At 49.7% G+C, this 15,499-nt stretch overlaps 4 protein-coding genes across 4 annotated transcripts; all 4 read left to right on the plus strand.

Annotated features, from left to right (window-relative positions):
• Positions 1 to 341: 341 nt before the first annotated feature.
• On the plus strand, positions 342 to 6,779 carry cch1 (calcium channel protein CCH1; the record flags this gene model as incomplete). The annotated part of the gene is made up of 2 exons (XM_056975936.1): positions 342 to 5,744; positions 5,808 to 6,779. 2 exons carry the CDS (start codon positions 342 to 344, stop codon positions 6,777 to 6,779), a joined length of 6,375 nt encoding a protein of 2,124 aa, XP_056835892.1.
• Positions 6,780 to 8,003: 1,224 nt separating this feature from the next.
• N7510_004011 (putative UDP-glucose,sterol transferase) lies at positions 8,004 to 11,115 on the plus strand (the record flags this gene model as incomplete). The annotated part of the gene is made up of 7 exons (XM_056975937.1): positions 8,004 to 8,148; positions 8,209 to 8,830; positions 8,886 to 9,122; positions 9,171 to 9,938; positions 9,986 to 10,658; positions 10,708 to 10,846; positions 10,904 to 11,115. 7 exons carry the CDS (start codon positions 8,004 to 8,006, stop codon positions 11,113 to 11,115), a joined length of 2,796 nt encoding a protein of 931 aa, XP_056835893.1.
• A 653-nt stretch (positions 11,116 to 11,768) lies between these two features.
• On the plus strand, positions 11,769 to 12,270 carry N7510_004012 (uncharacterized protein; the record flags this gene model as incomplete). Its single annotated transcript, XM_056975938.1, has 3 exons — positions 11,769 to 11,800; positions 11,851 to 11,974; positions 12,034 to 12,270. Coding segments are annotated over 3 exons (393 nt in total), but the record flags the coding sequence as incomplete, so codon positions are not given.
• A 337-nt stretch (positions 12,271 to 12,607) lies between these two features.
• Positions 12,608 to 15,043, plus strand: N7510_004013 (FUSC family protein; the record flags this gene model as incomplete). Its single annotated transcript, XM_056975939.1, has 5 exons — positions 12,608 to 13,309; positions 13,421 to 13,632; positions 13,698 to 14,187; positions 14,317 to 14,453; positions 14,533 to 15,043. 5 exons carry the CDS (start codon positions 12,608 to 12,610, stop codon positions 15,041 to 15,043), a joined length of 2,052 nt encoding a protein of 683 aa, XP_056835895.1.
• Between the last annotated feature and the right edge of the window lie 456 nt (positions 15,044 to 15,499).

A 15,499-nucleotide genomic window follows, 5' to 3' on the forward strand; every position in this document is an offset into this window, starting at 1 on the left:
CGAGTGAGTAGAATGTAATACTCGCTTCGAGTAGGAATCAAAAATACGACGACGTAGAACTCAAAAATACGACTGTCCATGCCACTAGTAACATGCCAGCATACATAATAATACGAGGCGCCAAGGCCCACTGGAACGCGGCTTTGGTTAGTGGGCATCGGGGAGATTAGTTAATGATGATTGTTCACCCTCCTTCAGCTGAGCATCCTGGCCCCCCCCTGTTCATTCGTTAGTTCATTCGCTACTGCCTGACGATGTTCCTGACGACGTGACGCCTTTCTGCTCCACTCCCTTTTGCAAAGGCCATGTCGACACGATAAATCCCTGAAACCTGCCTGACGATGGCGTCCAATCGCCAGAACGGCCATGACAACCGCCCTCCCGCCAGCCAGATTCCCCTCCAAGATCTTTCCAGACCAGCAGAGGTCGTCGCCGCCGATGACCGGGGCAGGGGCCGCGCAGGGAGCGTGGGGAGCAGGCTCTTCTCGCGCCGCTCGATGCTTCGCCGTGGATCGCGCAGGAATTATGAGAGCGTCGCCGAGGAGTCGCCGGTCGACTCGGCTGCCGCCAGCAGACACCACTGGGGAGCGCCTCCCTATTCACCTGAGGGGGAGGTTGCATCCCCCATCGACGACCTCGGAGGCTTTGCGACGGCCATGTCGTCCGTGGGGCTCAGCTTCGATGGCCCCCAACCAAGATTTCCGTCTCTATCAGCCCCTCCAGCAGCATCGCGCCCTCTAGACGACTCCGAATCCAATCTTGATTTCGTTCCCTTAGACTCTGACGATTTTCACGAACCCGAACCCTATATCACGCCCACCGAGACTCAACAAGCCCGGACGCGGTTGACGGATCCTCAATTTGTGCAGCCCATCTCCGGCGCCTCTGAAACCCAACACCAACGGAACGTCACTCGTGGGCAATCCGTTCATTTCGCCGATGAAACGCGCCTGGGCGATGACCTCCCTCACCTGGAGGCTGGGACGGGGCGCCACCATCGAAGCCGGGACCGGTCTCGTTCCTTGTCCCCCTCCGCTCCCGGCGGCGCTTTGCTACGAGCAAGTAGTATGGTGAAGTCCATATCATCACGAGTTGTCAACCTGAGTAATGAGCCGGAAGTGATTCAGCAGTCGATTGAGCGAGAAGAGTCATACAAACATGCACGGCTGGAAGGCCCTCCGGAATTGCCTGAAATAGTGGAATTCGAAGATGAACCCTATACAGGACCCCAGTCGCGCAAGAGGAGGCGGATCTCGGCGAAGTTGTGGAGAGACCGAAACAATCCGTTCAGGGGCAGGTCCCTAGGCATTCTGGGACCGCAGAATCCTCTTCGCTTGTGGTTATGTGATATCCTGGTTCACCCGTTCACGGAACCCATTATTCTGGGCCTCATACTAATCCAAACTGTGCTGCTGGCCATTGAATCCTCGCAGTCAGTGTGGAATCAGAAGAAGGAGAACAACTGGGGAGGCAACTTTCTGGACTACGTTTTCTTCGGCATCTTCGTCATCTATACGCTGGAGATGATCGCCAAGATCCTGGTGTCGGGACTTGTCTGGAACCCGGTCGAGTACAGTACCCTCAATCGATCTCTCGGCTTACGCAGCGCAATGGCGGAGAAGGGCCGGAACCTGATCACTCCACATCGACAGTCCACAACGGGCAAGAAAGCGTCGGTACTTCAAGCGGAACCGCAGGCCTCGATTTTACGCACCTTCACCGGGATAAATGGCCCCGAGGCGGAGGTGTATGATCCTCTTCAAAAACGCCGTGTTCGGCTCGCTCATCGTGCGTTTCTTCGTCACTCCTTCAATCGCCTGGACTTTGTGGCAGTTGTCGCTTACTGGGTCTCTTTCTTGCTCACCGTGGATGGTGTGGAAAAGACACACCAGTTGTACATCTTTCGCATGCTGAGTTGTCTCCGAATCCTTCGACTTCTGCTTCTTACCAACGGTACCTCGGTAATTCTTCGCAGTCTCAAGAGAGCAGCCCCTCTACTTGTCCACGTTGCATTCCTCATTGGCTTCTTCTGGCTTCTTTTTGCCGTTGTTGGCATCCAAAGCTTCAAGTCTAGCTTACGAAGGACTTGCAAATGGATCGACCCCGAGGGCCAGAACAATTTTACTTTGAATGACCCATATAACGTCTTGCAATTCTGTGGTGGATTCCTCGACAACACCACTGGCGAAGCAAAGCCTTGGATGGATGCTCAAGGCTTATTGCAAAACTATAAACCCAAAGGATACATTTGCCCGCGCGGCTCTGTATGCATCGAAGGTCACAACCCGTACAACGGGACTGTCAGCTTCGATAACATTGTGCAATCACTGGAATTGGTCTTTGTGATCATGAGCTCCAACACCTTCACCGATTTATTGTACTACACTACCGACAGCGACTATCTCGCAGCCGCACTGTTCTTTGCTTGTGGACTCGTCATTTTGAGTTTGTGGCTTGTCAACTTGCTGGTTGCCGTGATCACACATTCTTTCCAAGTTATTCGAGAGGAGAGCAAGCGCAGTGCGTTCGCCATCAATACGATCGATGCTGCGGAGGAGGAAGAGACTTCTTCGCGGAAGATATCCTCGTTCAAACAGCTCTATGATAAGACCGAATGGTTATGGGTTTGTGTCATCTTCTTCGATCTTGTTGTGCAGGCGCTGAGAAGCTCTACGATGGGATCGGATCGAGTCCGCTTCATCAGTGACACGGAAATCGTCATTACTCTTGTTTTGCTGGTCGAAATCATTCTACGATTCGCGTCGGATTGGCGTTCATTTCACAAGAAGCGCCGCAATTGGTTTGATTTGTTTCTAGTGGTCGTCACTTGTGTCATTCAGATACCACCCATCAGACACAGCGGCCGGCCGTACACGGTCCTCACTGTCTTCCAGATTCTTCGGGTGTATCGAGTTGTGCTGGCTTTTTCAGTGACCAGAAACCTCATCCAGGTGGTCTTTCGGAATGCGGTCGGTCTGATCAACCTCATCATCTTCGTGTTCTTGATGACCTTCCTCGTTGCTATCTTTGCAACCCAGCTTTTTCGAAGCCAGATCCCCGAAAATGACCCGTCCGGCAACTCGATCGGCATTACTTTTGCAGATATTTACAACTCGTTCCTCGGAATGTACCAAATCTTCTCAAGTGAGAACTGGACGACTATTTTGTACAATGCAACGGCATACACGGATAGTTTCAATACCGCGTGGATTTCAGCCGCGTTTCTCATTCTTTGGTTTATTTTGGCCAACTTTATCATCCTGAACATGTTCATTGCTGTCATTCAAGAGAGTTTTGACGTCTCAGAGGATGAGAAGCGAGTGCACCAAGTCAGAGCGTTTCTAGAGCAGAAGCGGGTCCACAACATGCAGGCCCAAGGAAATCTATCTTTGTCGAAAATCTTTCGACTAGGGCGCGAAGACCGATACAAAGATCCACTGGACCATGGTCCTGCAGTGTTGGAAATGCTCCTGAAAGATGCCGTCGTGCGTGAGTTCCTTGATGAAGAAGAAGCAGAACAGGAACAAACCCCGAACCGGCGGCGAGTGAGCACGCAGCCCTTTGGGTCCAGCAAGGGAACTGGCCAACATAATTTTCTCTCGCGCCTTTGGAATAAGACCACCAGTTTTATCATGCGCAGAGAACCGAATCCGTTCTACTCGAAGTTGAAGTTCTCTCGTGCCTATGAAGAGTTGGATCCCACAACGATGGCCAGGGAAGTGGTGTCTGCGGCAGAGCAAAGAAAGCGAGCTCAGCGAGAGTATCTCATCAAGCATCCGAACTACAACAAGTCGCTCTTTATCTTTTCACCTGATTCCTCGATCCGCCGATTCTGCCAGCGGATCGTTGGCCCTGGGCGTGGTCATCAGCGCGCTCAAGGCGTGGACCCATACAAACCATTATGGTACACCTTCTCTGCCTTGATATATGCAGCCATTGTGGCAATGGTTATCCTCGCGTGCATTACGACGCCACTGTATCAACGGCAGTATTTCCGGACCAATCGCAATTGGTTTGTGTACACTGATTTCGGCTTCGCTGTCGTGTTCACCGTCGAAGCTATCATCAAAGTCGTTGCCGACGGGTTCTTTTGGACTCCGAATGCGTACTTCCGAAGCTCCTGGGGATTTATTGACGGCATAGTCTTGGTGACACTCTGGATCAATGTTGGCAGTTCGTTGAAACAGGATTGGAACGTTTCCCGGGCTATTGGTGCCTTCAAAGCCCTGAGAGCATTGCGGCTGCTGAATGTCAGCGATAGCGCCAAGGATACCTTCCACTCTGTCATCATTCTTGGAGGATGGAAGGTTGTCGCTGCCATCGCCGTCTCAATGAGTTTCCTGATCCCATTCGCCATCTATGCCGTGAATCTGTACAATGGCCAAATGGTCCAATGCAACGACATCAACTTTGCGGGCAACTTGACTGCTTGCGTCAATGAGTGGGCTAGCTCTCCTTATAACTGGGATGTGTGGGCTCCCAGAGTCGCCACCAACCCCTATTATGACTTTGACAATTTCGGTGATGCGCTCTTCATCCTTTTCCAGATTGTGTCCCAAGAGGGCTGGATCGATGTGCAGGGGAGTGCCATGAGTATTACTGGACAGGGTGTACAGCCCCAGAACAACGCTTCACCCGCGAATGGCCTCTTCTTCGTCGTATTCAACTTGCTCGGAGCCGTGTTCGTCTTGACGCTGTTCGTGTCTGTGTTTATGCGAAACTACACGGAACAAACTGGCGTCGCCTTCCTGACAGCCGAGCAACGATCCTGGCTCGAACTGCGCAAGCTTCTCCGCCAGATCTCTCCCTCCAAGCGCTCCTTCGACGATAAGAGCCAGAAATGGCGGATGTGGTGCTATCGAATCGCGGTCAAGAAACATGGTCGGTGGGCGCGATTTGTGACTTGCATCCTGGTGATACACCTGCTCTTGCTGGTCTTGGAATTCTATCCCGAGCCTTACACATGGGAGCTTATTCGCTCGTTGCTGTTCTTCGTGTTCATGTTTGTCTACGCGGCCAACGTCCTCATTCGGTTGATTGGCCTGGGATGGCATCGATTCAGTCGCAGTTCGTGGGATCTCTTCTCATTGGTGGCCGTACCTGGTGCTCTCGTCACCACCATCATAGATTTTTCGTCGGGTATGGAAGTTGTGATGGAGTTAAACAAGCTGTTTCTTGTGGCCATCGCCCTGCTGCTTATTCCGCGGAACAACCAGCTCGACCAGCTGTTCAAGACGGCCGCAGCCTCTCTCACGGCAATCAGCAATCTCCTTGCGACATGGTTCGTTCTGTTCTTAGTTTACGGTATCGCCATGAACCAGGCATTCGGCCTGACCAAGTTCGGCAGTAACGAGACCCACAACCTCAATTTCCGAGACGTGCCCAAGTCTCTGATCCTCCTCTTTCGGATGAGTTGTGGAGAAGGATGGAATCAAATCATGGAGGATTTTGCCACCATGACGGGTGAGCGATGCACATACGACGCCAATTTCCTTGACGATGATTGCGGCAGCGCGTCGTGGGCCCGGTCTCTTTTCATATCCTGGAACATCATCAGCATGTATCTTTTCGTTTCTCTGTTCGTCTCGCTCATCTTCGAGAGCTTCTCGTACGTCTATCAGCGAAGCAGCGGGCTGTACGCAATCAGTCGTGAGGAAATCCGCCGCTTCAAGCAGGCGTGGGCTACCTTCGACCCAGACGGAACAGGATTCATCACCAAAGAGCAGTTTCCTCGATTACTTGGGGTAAGTTTTATTCTTTTCTAATTTCTGTCGTCACGCGACCGTTTTGCTCATTCAAGTGTATAGGAACTTTCCGGCATCTTTGAAATGCGAGTCTACGACGGCGAATTTACGGTTGGAAGCATTCTCGAACGATGTCGGGTCGACCCCCGAGACTCGATGATGCCCATTCGTTCCCGAGTTACTGATGGAGTCAACCTGGACGAGCTCACTGAGATCATTAATTCCATTCCTGTTAATACGATCCGGTTTCGACGGCAGCGACTCAACAAATTTTACGAGGAAGTGCTTGTCTCGGCGGATCCAGAGCGCGGCATCTCCTTCCACTCTATCTTGATGATTCTGGCCCACCACAACGTCATCACTGACAGCAAGAGTTTGCGTCTGGAAGAATTCCTGCGGCGCCGAGCACGTCTGCAGCGTGTGGAGGAAGCTGTTCGCCGCAACACGGTGATTGGTTTCTTTGATACTCTATACTGGTCGCGGGAGTTCCGACGCAAGATCAATCACAAGAAATCTGGTCGTCTGAGCATGATCCCTACCTTCACCGTGCCGGAGATCTTTGTTGACGATCCCGGCGACGCGGACGAGGACGAGCCTGCTTCAGGCCCAATGACACCCCACGTGCCCTCCACATCCGACGATGGCGCGCCAATGCTTTCGCCGGCGTCGCGCCCACGTGCAGAGTCCAGTCCGACTTCCCGCCAACCAAACCTGCCTCGCCTTGACACTTCCAACCTGTCCTCGGGCCGGTCTTCTGGCACCAGCTCTCCCACCGGGGACTGGGCCGGGTACAGTCCCACGCGCACTCCACGCCACATGTACCGCGGCGAGCGCTCGCCGCTCGAATCCGACGAGCCTCGAGCATCTGGGTCGAGAACGGGAATAAGTGGCGACCACTCGCGCCAGAACAGCGCCATGAGCGTCCAGGAAGTCATGAACTCGCTCGAGAACTCTGCTTGGGGCGCGAGTATCCGGCGCAGCTTCACGCAGCGGCGACCAGGCGATCGATCCGGCGATCGATCCGGCGAGCCGTAGCCGTGATTGATGGCTATTACATTTTTTTTCTGATATTTTGATGATGAGGAAGTACGCGAACGAAGATAATACGTTGGAAGAAGGGTTTTCTTGAACATTCTTTTTTGGATTTCTTGTGTTTTGTTGGGCCTGTACAACTACATACCCTGGACATCCGCCCTGGGCAGCGTGGCGCATTACTACTTGCATAGCAGCGGCGTGGGGATTCTCTTTTTTTGTCATCTCTGGATAGACCTTATGATTTACCTACCACTAGTACCCGCCTCCAAATGTAAGGCCCTCGCCAGCTCCGCTCTCGCTGGTGAGGGCCTTCCACTGTCTAATGATCTTTCAGTCTAATGAACATTTTTCCTCCCAAAAACTTCTACCTACTATTCCCAACCACCACGATGTCAGAAATTCTAGCGATGCTGAGGACCGGGTCACTAATGATCACTAATGATCACTAATGCCTTACAAGCATGCCATGATCTCGGCAAGCCAAAAATCGCGCAGTTGGCTCAGCACGTCCCTAACTAGTGTAATGGAGTTGGCAATCGCGCATGGTGGTAGTGAGATCAATTAGATGGGAAGTCTCTAAAGAAGTATGTAGAGGAAGAGATGTCTGATCTGTGCTACTATGAACGAGCACGCCTCCTATAAATGAATCAGATCACATGATGGCAGAGGGCATCTGCCCACCGGCACTAATTAGTTACTTTAGATATCTGTAGTACGCTGCCGCTATTACTACAGATCTTTCCCTTCGCTACGGAATTCGATATGGTCGCGAACAGTCACGGTAGTTTTGTCGACTTCATTGGCATTAAAACATCGTGGCCTACTAAACTGCTCGGAAGGTTGAAGTTGAAGTAGTCTCAGAGAATCATTGACATCATCAATTTGCTATGGGGTACTGCTTAAGCTATTCGGAGTTCAGCCAAGGCGCGCCTAGATTTGAATATTCCGGCGGTTCCGAAGGTTGCACGTTGCTGATTTGATGGTCCCCAAGAACACCCGTGGTTCACCCGGTTCAACAACTCGCGGGAGCTTTGCTAATAACATTCTAATGGGTGTACCGAGAATAGCAGTTTTCCGGGGTTGTAGCTCTGGCTAATTCAACACCCAAGGTCTCGTGATAGTTTAAAACAACGCCATTCCGTAGGCAAATGGTCTCTCCATTTCTTTGAAGACAAACTTTCCTAAAAACAGAGGCTCACCTCTCAATAACTATAGCTCAGCATAATGGCTGAAGCAGCAGAATCACGAAAGCGAACTCAAATAGCAGCTGACGACTGGCAAGGAGTGCAACCTAGCCGCAGTATTTCCTCTACTAATGATTATTCAAACGTTCGGGAAGAAGGGCTCAGCACCGCAGTTCGTATAAGGAGTACGTATTTCTTTCAAAAGGATAATATCTCATGAAAGGTTAACCAGTAATAATGAACAGAGGATGGGCGACTGGATGTTAATTTTCAAGAACACCGGCCCTGGCTCACAACATTGATGAAACATGTCGAACGAATCCCAGAGCCTGTAACTGAGGAACACGGACCCTTGACAGCTGTTTCAGAAGGGGAGAAGAAATTTCCACTGCACTTGAATATTGTGATTCAGGTCGTTGGATCGCGTGGGGATATCCAGCCATTCATCGCACTTGGTAAGGAACTTCGCCAACATGGACATCGAGTCCGACTAGCCACACACCTGGCTTTTCGCAACGATATCAATGGTGAAGGGCTTGAGTTTTTCAACATTGGAGGTAATCCGGAAGAGTTGATGGCTTTCATGGTTCAGAATCCTGGATTGTTGCCAGGTATGCGAACAATCCGTAGCGGCGCAATTCAGAAACGCCGGCGGGAAATGAAAGACATTTTCTCAGGCTGCTGGCGCTCCTGTGTCGAAACCGGGGACGGAACAGGCCTTCATCATATCGCTCACGATCCACACAGCGATGCGGTGGATAATTGCACGCGGCCTTTCGTCGCCGATGCTATCATCGCGAACCCTCCAGGCTTTATGCACCTGAGTTGTGCTGAAAAGCTAGCGGTTTCTCTGAATATGATGTTTACGTGAGCGACAACTTATTCGCTCCCAAATGGTCGAATTTAATCTAAATCACTGTAGGATGCCATGGTCTCCGACGCAATCTTTTCCACACCCCTTGGCAAATGTTCGATCACAGAGTACTAAACCATCTGTCGCCAATTTCGCTTCCTATGGAATTGTCGAAGTCATGATGTGGGAAGGCCTTGGAGACCTCATCAATGGCTGTCGCAAAAAGGATTTGGGCCTAGATCCGTTGGATGCCATTCGGGCGCCTAGTATGATCCATCATTTGCGAGTCCCCTTTACCTATCTTTGGTACACAAGCCCGTTCTAAGCTTCTGTCAACTCTTCTTACATTAATAGGTCGCCCTCTCTTCTTCCGAAGCCTCATGACTGGCCCGGTAATATCGATCTATGCGGGTTCCAGTTTCTTTCCGCGACGTCAGACTATCACCCACCCGAAGATCTTGATGCCTTCCTCAAAGCAGGTGAACCACCAATCTACATTGGCTTTGGCTCTATCGTTGTCGAAAATCCCGACAAATTGACAAAAGTGATATTGGAGGCTGCTCGCCGGACCGGGAAACGAACACTCATCTCCAAAGGATGGAGCAACCTCGGCTCTAGGGAATCTGAGATTTCCGATAAAGTCTTTCTTTTGGGAAAGTGCCCCCACGATTGGCTTTTCCCGCGGGTTTCGTGCGTCATTCACCATGGTGGCGCCGGAACCACAGCTGCAGGACTACTTCTAGGCCGTCCAACAGTGATTGTTCCTTTTTTCGGCGACCAACCATTCTGGGGGTCGATTGTTGCTCGGGCAGGCGCGGGTCCGCAGCCCATTCCATACAAAGAGCTAACAGCTGAGAAATTAGCTTCTGCGATCAAAGAAGCTCTCGAAGTGCATACACAAGACCGTGCAAACGAAATTGGAGAAAAGATGCGCAAGGAAAAGGGCACAATTGCTGCTGTCCACAGTTTCCATCAGCATCTAAATGTTGACTTGTTGCGATGCACAATTTGCCCTAATCGACCTGCGGTATGGTGGCATCGACACTCACATATCAAACTGAGCGCCTTTGCAACTTCTGTCTTGTTAAATACTGGACACATCAAACCAAAGGACTTGACACTGTATGTACCTCAACTTTTTTTTCCTGAAGTCGTCCTGATGATCTTAGGTATCGAGCCAAGGAGTATGACACAACTCGCGACCCCCGAGGTCCTTTGTCTGCTACTGCAGAAGTCCTCTACGGTTTAATGACCGACCTTATAGGAGGCATTGCGCGTGTTCCAGGACAAGTAGCTGGCATATGTCTGGAATCTCATTCATCAAAATCGCACCGCGATTACAGGGGAAGAGAGTGGGCAATGCAACACTTTTCAAACCTCTTCGATAACATGGAAAGGGAGAGAGCGAGTCAAGGTTCTGCTGATAATGACCATCCTCATAATAATTCTGGGAATCATCATGAAGAGGATCTTCATGTGAGATCAGATGGCGCAGCTCCTGTGAGCGACGATGCTTTCGCAGGTGAACGTATGACAGAACGCCTTGCGACCCGCCCTTCAAGAAACGCTACAAATATTAACACGCGGAGTAATACATCAGAGGCTCAGACAGGAAGCACTGATGAAAAGCACGGTACCACAAAGGAGACTCTCTCTGACACTTGGTATCAAACTACTAAATTTACAAAACACGCAACCATCTATGCCCTTATACTCCCGACAGATCTGACACTCAGCTTATCAAAAGGCTTTCACAATGCGCCCAAATTGTATAATGACACTACTGTTGAACCGATTCCCCGCGTCACAGGGATTAGGACTGGATTTCGGGCTGCCGGCACGGTGAGTCTACAGAACGCTCTGAACAGCGATCCTTCCTAATGTGCCATAGGAATTACACCAAGGATTTTATCATGGCGTAACTGGATTAGCCCTTCAGCCTGCTCAGGGTTATCAGCAGTCTAAGAGTAAAGGTTTGGCAACAGGGATCGGAAAAGGGTTCCTGGGAGCTTTCTTCAAACCTACTGCAGGTAAGCCGGTTACTACACGGCACTTGAGGTACATACTGAGTCGTCAATTGGCTTTAGGTGTATGGGGATTGGTAGGATATCCCTTAGATGGAGTGCATAAGCACCTTCGCAAGTCGCTTGGGAAAGCAAAGTCAAAAGAGATCATCCAATCGCGCATCACACAAGGCGTCGAGGAAATGTTTGCTGCATCGACCGAAGAACAAAATATGGTGATCCATACATGGCATGGCCTACAGAACAGTAACCACAGCAGGCGCAACCTCAAATAGTCGCATGTATAGTTTGGAAAATAAGGACTAGCTGGATACAAATATGGGCCCAGACAGACACTAGACCTAATGCACATGGGTTCTCCACCTGTTGATATAAACTCCAGAATCTGGAGTTCCCCAGGTTCCTTCTCCATTAATCGTGAGGTCATGTGGTGCCATGTATTCACTCTAAACTTTTTCCCTCGCGCCACAATGATGCCTAGACTAGACAACCGGGTGTGACTAAGCTGTTAATAGCCTTCAAAAGCTCTTATAACGTCCTTTATTGCACCAGGAGTGTATGGGGATTATTAATAATCAGCTATCCTACTACCCTCCATCTTCGCAGGATTTCCATACAAAAACAGGCGTTGATATTGAAAGAAAAGAGCAGACGGGGAAAGCCCCCACAGTCTTTCTCGCCATGGAGTTTCTCAAAACCTCGTCAACATGGATGACAATCAAAGCTAAACTGAAAATGGATATTCCCATGTTATTGTTGGCGTTCAAGTATGTTTTCCAGAATCTTTTCACCAGAAGCGGTCTTCCGTGGCAAAAGAAGGCAGCAGATTTACTGTAGTATCGTTTGCATATGATAAACAGGCGCGGAGGCTCTTCCTGCTCTCTCAATGACCTGAACTCAAAGCGAAAGCTGACCTGTGAACTGAAGAGGCGGCATTGCGCCAACTATTGGACTCGCGATGTAGGTCCATTGCCCCAGTAAGAGCCCGAAGGTATTCTCAAAGCCTGCAGATATCAGAGTGAGAGTGTTGCGAACCACTTCTCTACCATCGGCTATCTCATCCCAATAATGTCGATTCTCACCATTCCGATCGCTCCACGAGCTCGATTCTTCCAAACCCTTCTAGTTACAATGGTATTGACCCGCTCCCAGGAAGAGAAATGACTATATAAGGGCTAATCTGAGCGCTTGAGAAGATCTCAACTGGCTTCGCTATTGGAATCTCTTACTTATCAATGTGGTGTTCCGTTCGGGCTCGAGCAAATACGACCCATATTCAGGAGGCGAAAGGCGGTGGTCCAGTCTCTGGTGCTACCGTCAGTCCGTTTAATGCCGCTTCTAGTGCTAATATGGCTATCTGGTTTTTCTTTGAGGTGTGGATGGCCAACACGTTGGTTTGCAGATACCCCAACTGCTTGCTCTCTAATTGATAGATGGACCAGGTTCCGCGCATTTCGACCTCAGTACTTCGTCCCGTCCATAATATTTTCCATCTTCATCCAAGTGTCGGCTACCTATGGAACTAGGTTTGCTACTATGGATGAAGTTTCATCTTTAGGTAAATTACACAACTAGTATTCTGATCTTTGTTGGCTAATTGCGCAATTTCCAGTCAAACGTTTGGCCCAGACGTTTTTTGCAGGCTATGGACTATCCGCTGCGGTCAATTTGTTAATCCTTCCATTCACATCTCGAAAGCTGGTCACTGTGCACATAGGGAATAATTTATATTCGATACAGAGAGCACTTAAAGCCCAACGTCATTTTATGCAGTCCCTGTCCTCCCGTGAGTGGTTTTCTGTGGAGAGGCTAGGCGACGTCCAGTGGAACTCTCAGCAAGATACAGTATTATGGCCGGAAGCAGAGTCGTTGAAAGGTGCAATCATGGAGATTGCCAAGGGTTTTGGAGCGCTAAAAGCAGAGCTGCGCTATGCGAAACGTGAAGCTGGTTGGGACCATTTGGGGCCGAAGGAACTGGTAGAGCTTACCCGCTTACTGAAGAGCATACTAGCGTCGATACTGTGGATGAAATCTCTCATTGAGGTCGCTACACGCATTGAGAAGCGAGGAGGTTGGGACTGTTTCAGAGGCTCTGATATTTCCCATCCAGTGGCTGGTGAGGTGGAGAAGCAGCAGTGGAATTGGATATTCGAACAGACTCTCGGTCCTACAGAGCAACTTTCGCAAGCTATGGATGACGGAATCGACTACGTTGCGTGCTCTCTCCGATTTCGGAAGCCCCGTGCCGCGTCCAGATCAGACCATGAAGCAAATGGAAATGTCGCAGCCAAGCAGCTGGAGCAAATGATTGGGGATTACCTTAAACAGCAACAGGGCTCACTGAAAACTTGGCTTTCTTGGAAAGACATGGATCATCCTTCTCAAGTGGAAGCACTGAAGAGTGGTCGGAAGCCAGCGGACTCTCAAATACGTGAGCGGCATCAACTTCAGCTGTACTTTCTCCTCGATGTAAGTATTATTAGTCCAGAGATACCACTCACTAACTTTCTTGGAGTTGCAATACTCGTTTGTTGAAACAGCGAGAAGCATTCTGAATCTTGTCAGATACGCTGATTCAAGGATCGTCGATGGCACCATGAGGAAAAAAGACTCATCATACCTACCTGGAAGCAAATGAGAAAATGGTTCTGGGCTTCGCTAGCTAGGGAAGATGGAGAGTTGGATTACCAGAAATACGGTAAACGATCCGGAACTGTCAGGGTATACTTTGACGATGTTCTGCAAACTGGAACGGACGCGGAACACCTCCCCCTGAAACCGTCTGGGAAAAGGTTACTGATAAATGTCGGATCTTTTATCATTTATTTGGCTCTCCTGAATCCTTCTTCGGTTTCAGAGTGGCCGTGGCCACCATGACTATTGCCATTGTTGCCTTCCTCAGAAACTCACAGTTATTCTACATCGAACAACGTCTCATCTGGGGATCAATCATGGTTGCAATTAGCATGACAGAAACATCTGGATCTGGTATTTACGGGCAGCTTCAACGACTGCTCGGGACGGCAATTGGAATGGTGCTGTCTTACATTGACTGGTATATAGTTGACGGACGCTCAGCAGGCGTGATCGTCTTTTTTGGCATCACTATGGTCTTGTCCAACTCCCTATATCTGAAGTTGCCAAATGATGCAGTGTTGCCAACTATAATAATGGCCACCGTGTCATTGATTGTGGGCTATGAGCTTCAAATCAAGAAAGTCGGTATTGCGGTCTCTGAAACCAACCTCCAGCAATATCATCCGCTGTTCGAGCTTTCGCCTTACCGACTAGCTACCGTCGTTGGTGGCGTCGGGGTTGCTTTTTTGTTTACGAATTTCCCTCGCGGGGTCAGTGTTAAAAGGCGCTTTCGAAGAGACCTCGGTTCATTTCTGTATCTCCTAGCATGTTGCTATAGCTCCGCACACACAAGAGCCTGTTTACGAATCAGGAATCTGCCGGGGCTTGGTCCGGACCAGAAGAGTCCAGAAAAGGTCCTTGAGAAAAATCACGCTAGGATGCTTGCGAAGGAAATTGTTCTCCTCCAAGGGATGGACCACCATAATACATTCCTTGCCTGGGAACCTACGTTTGGAGGGAAGTTCCCGAAAGGTACGTATGTCAAGTTGGTACAGCATTCACTGAAGTAAGCACATCTCAGTTCTCCATGTCTCGGCTTTGCAATGACTAACCAGGGCTAGTATGCTGTGCTGCTCGGAAATAGTGGTGTCTGTCGCTAATTCATTGGGAAACGTTCTCACTACCACCGACCCCGAGTTCTCAGAAACATGGTTAAGATGCTTCAAGCAACTCATCACTATCTTGGATTCAAGATCACGTGAAGTAGCATCACTCCTCAACACTCTCTCAGGTGCTATACTAGACGAGAAACCAGTTCCTTTTTATCTTAAAGCGCCAAAACCATGTCCCCTTACTGAGCTTATCACCGATCTCGACGTGAGTCTGTTTAATGTGCAGCGTGTCTGCGAGCCCACTTACTCTGCATTTGCTGCGATGGAAATAACTATGGCCCTCCTAGCAGATGATGCGTCTCAATTGCTGTCTGAGACAAAGAAGCTCGTGGGAGAGTTCGATTTCATCAAAGATACATCCATTCCGGAAAGCTCGTCCTTATCCTACGAGCGCGAGTTGGCCGTTCCCGATAGTGAGCCACATCAAAGGAATGGAGTAATCATGAGAAGATGACACAACTTCTATCTTCGGCATACTTGAAAGAATACGGACGAGTGAGAAATGGAAAATTTAAAGGAGAATATTGTTTGGGATAATGTCGAAATGTCCTTTGATGTCTCTCCCACAGCTTACCAATCGATTTCATCTGCTCGATTCGAAGCCATTTCAGGCTTGTAAGCACTGTCACAAACTTGAAATAATCGGACGAAACTATGAGGTGATCCAGTCTCAAGCAAAGCAGAGCAGAGTGGCATAACTTAATTGGGTAATTGGAGATGACGGCTGGCCACTTTATACTATAGACAGCCAGGGGGTGGCGCTGTAAATAGGTTCAAAACTTAGTAGACAGGGGGAAAATGTTCATTAGACTGAAAGATCATAGACCGTGGAAGGCCCTCACCGCTCTCGCTGGTGCGGGCCTGACATTTGGAGGCGTGTATAGTTAATCCGCCGATCGCGCTCCACTTG

Source organism: Penicillium lagena (genome assembly GCF_028827675.1).
Source record: "Penicillium lagena strain IBT 129212 chromosome Unknown utg000002l_segment0_segment0, whole genome shotgun sequence".
NCBI lineage: Eukaryota > Fungi > Ascomycota > Eurotiomycetes > Eurotiales > Aspergillaceae > Penicillium > Penicillium lagena.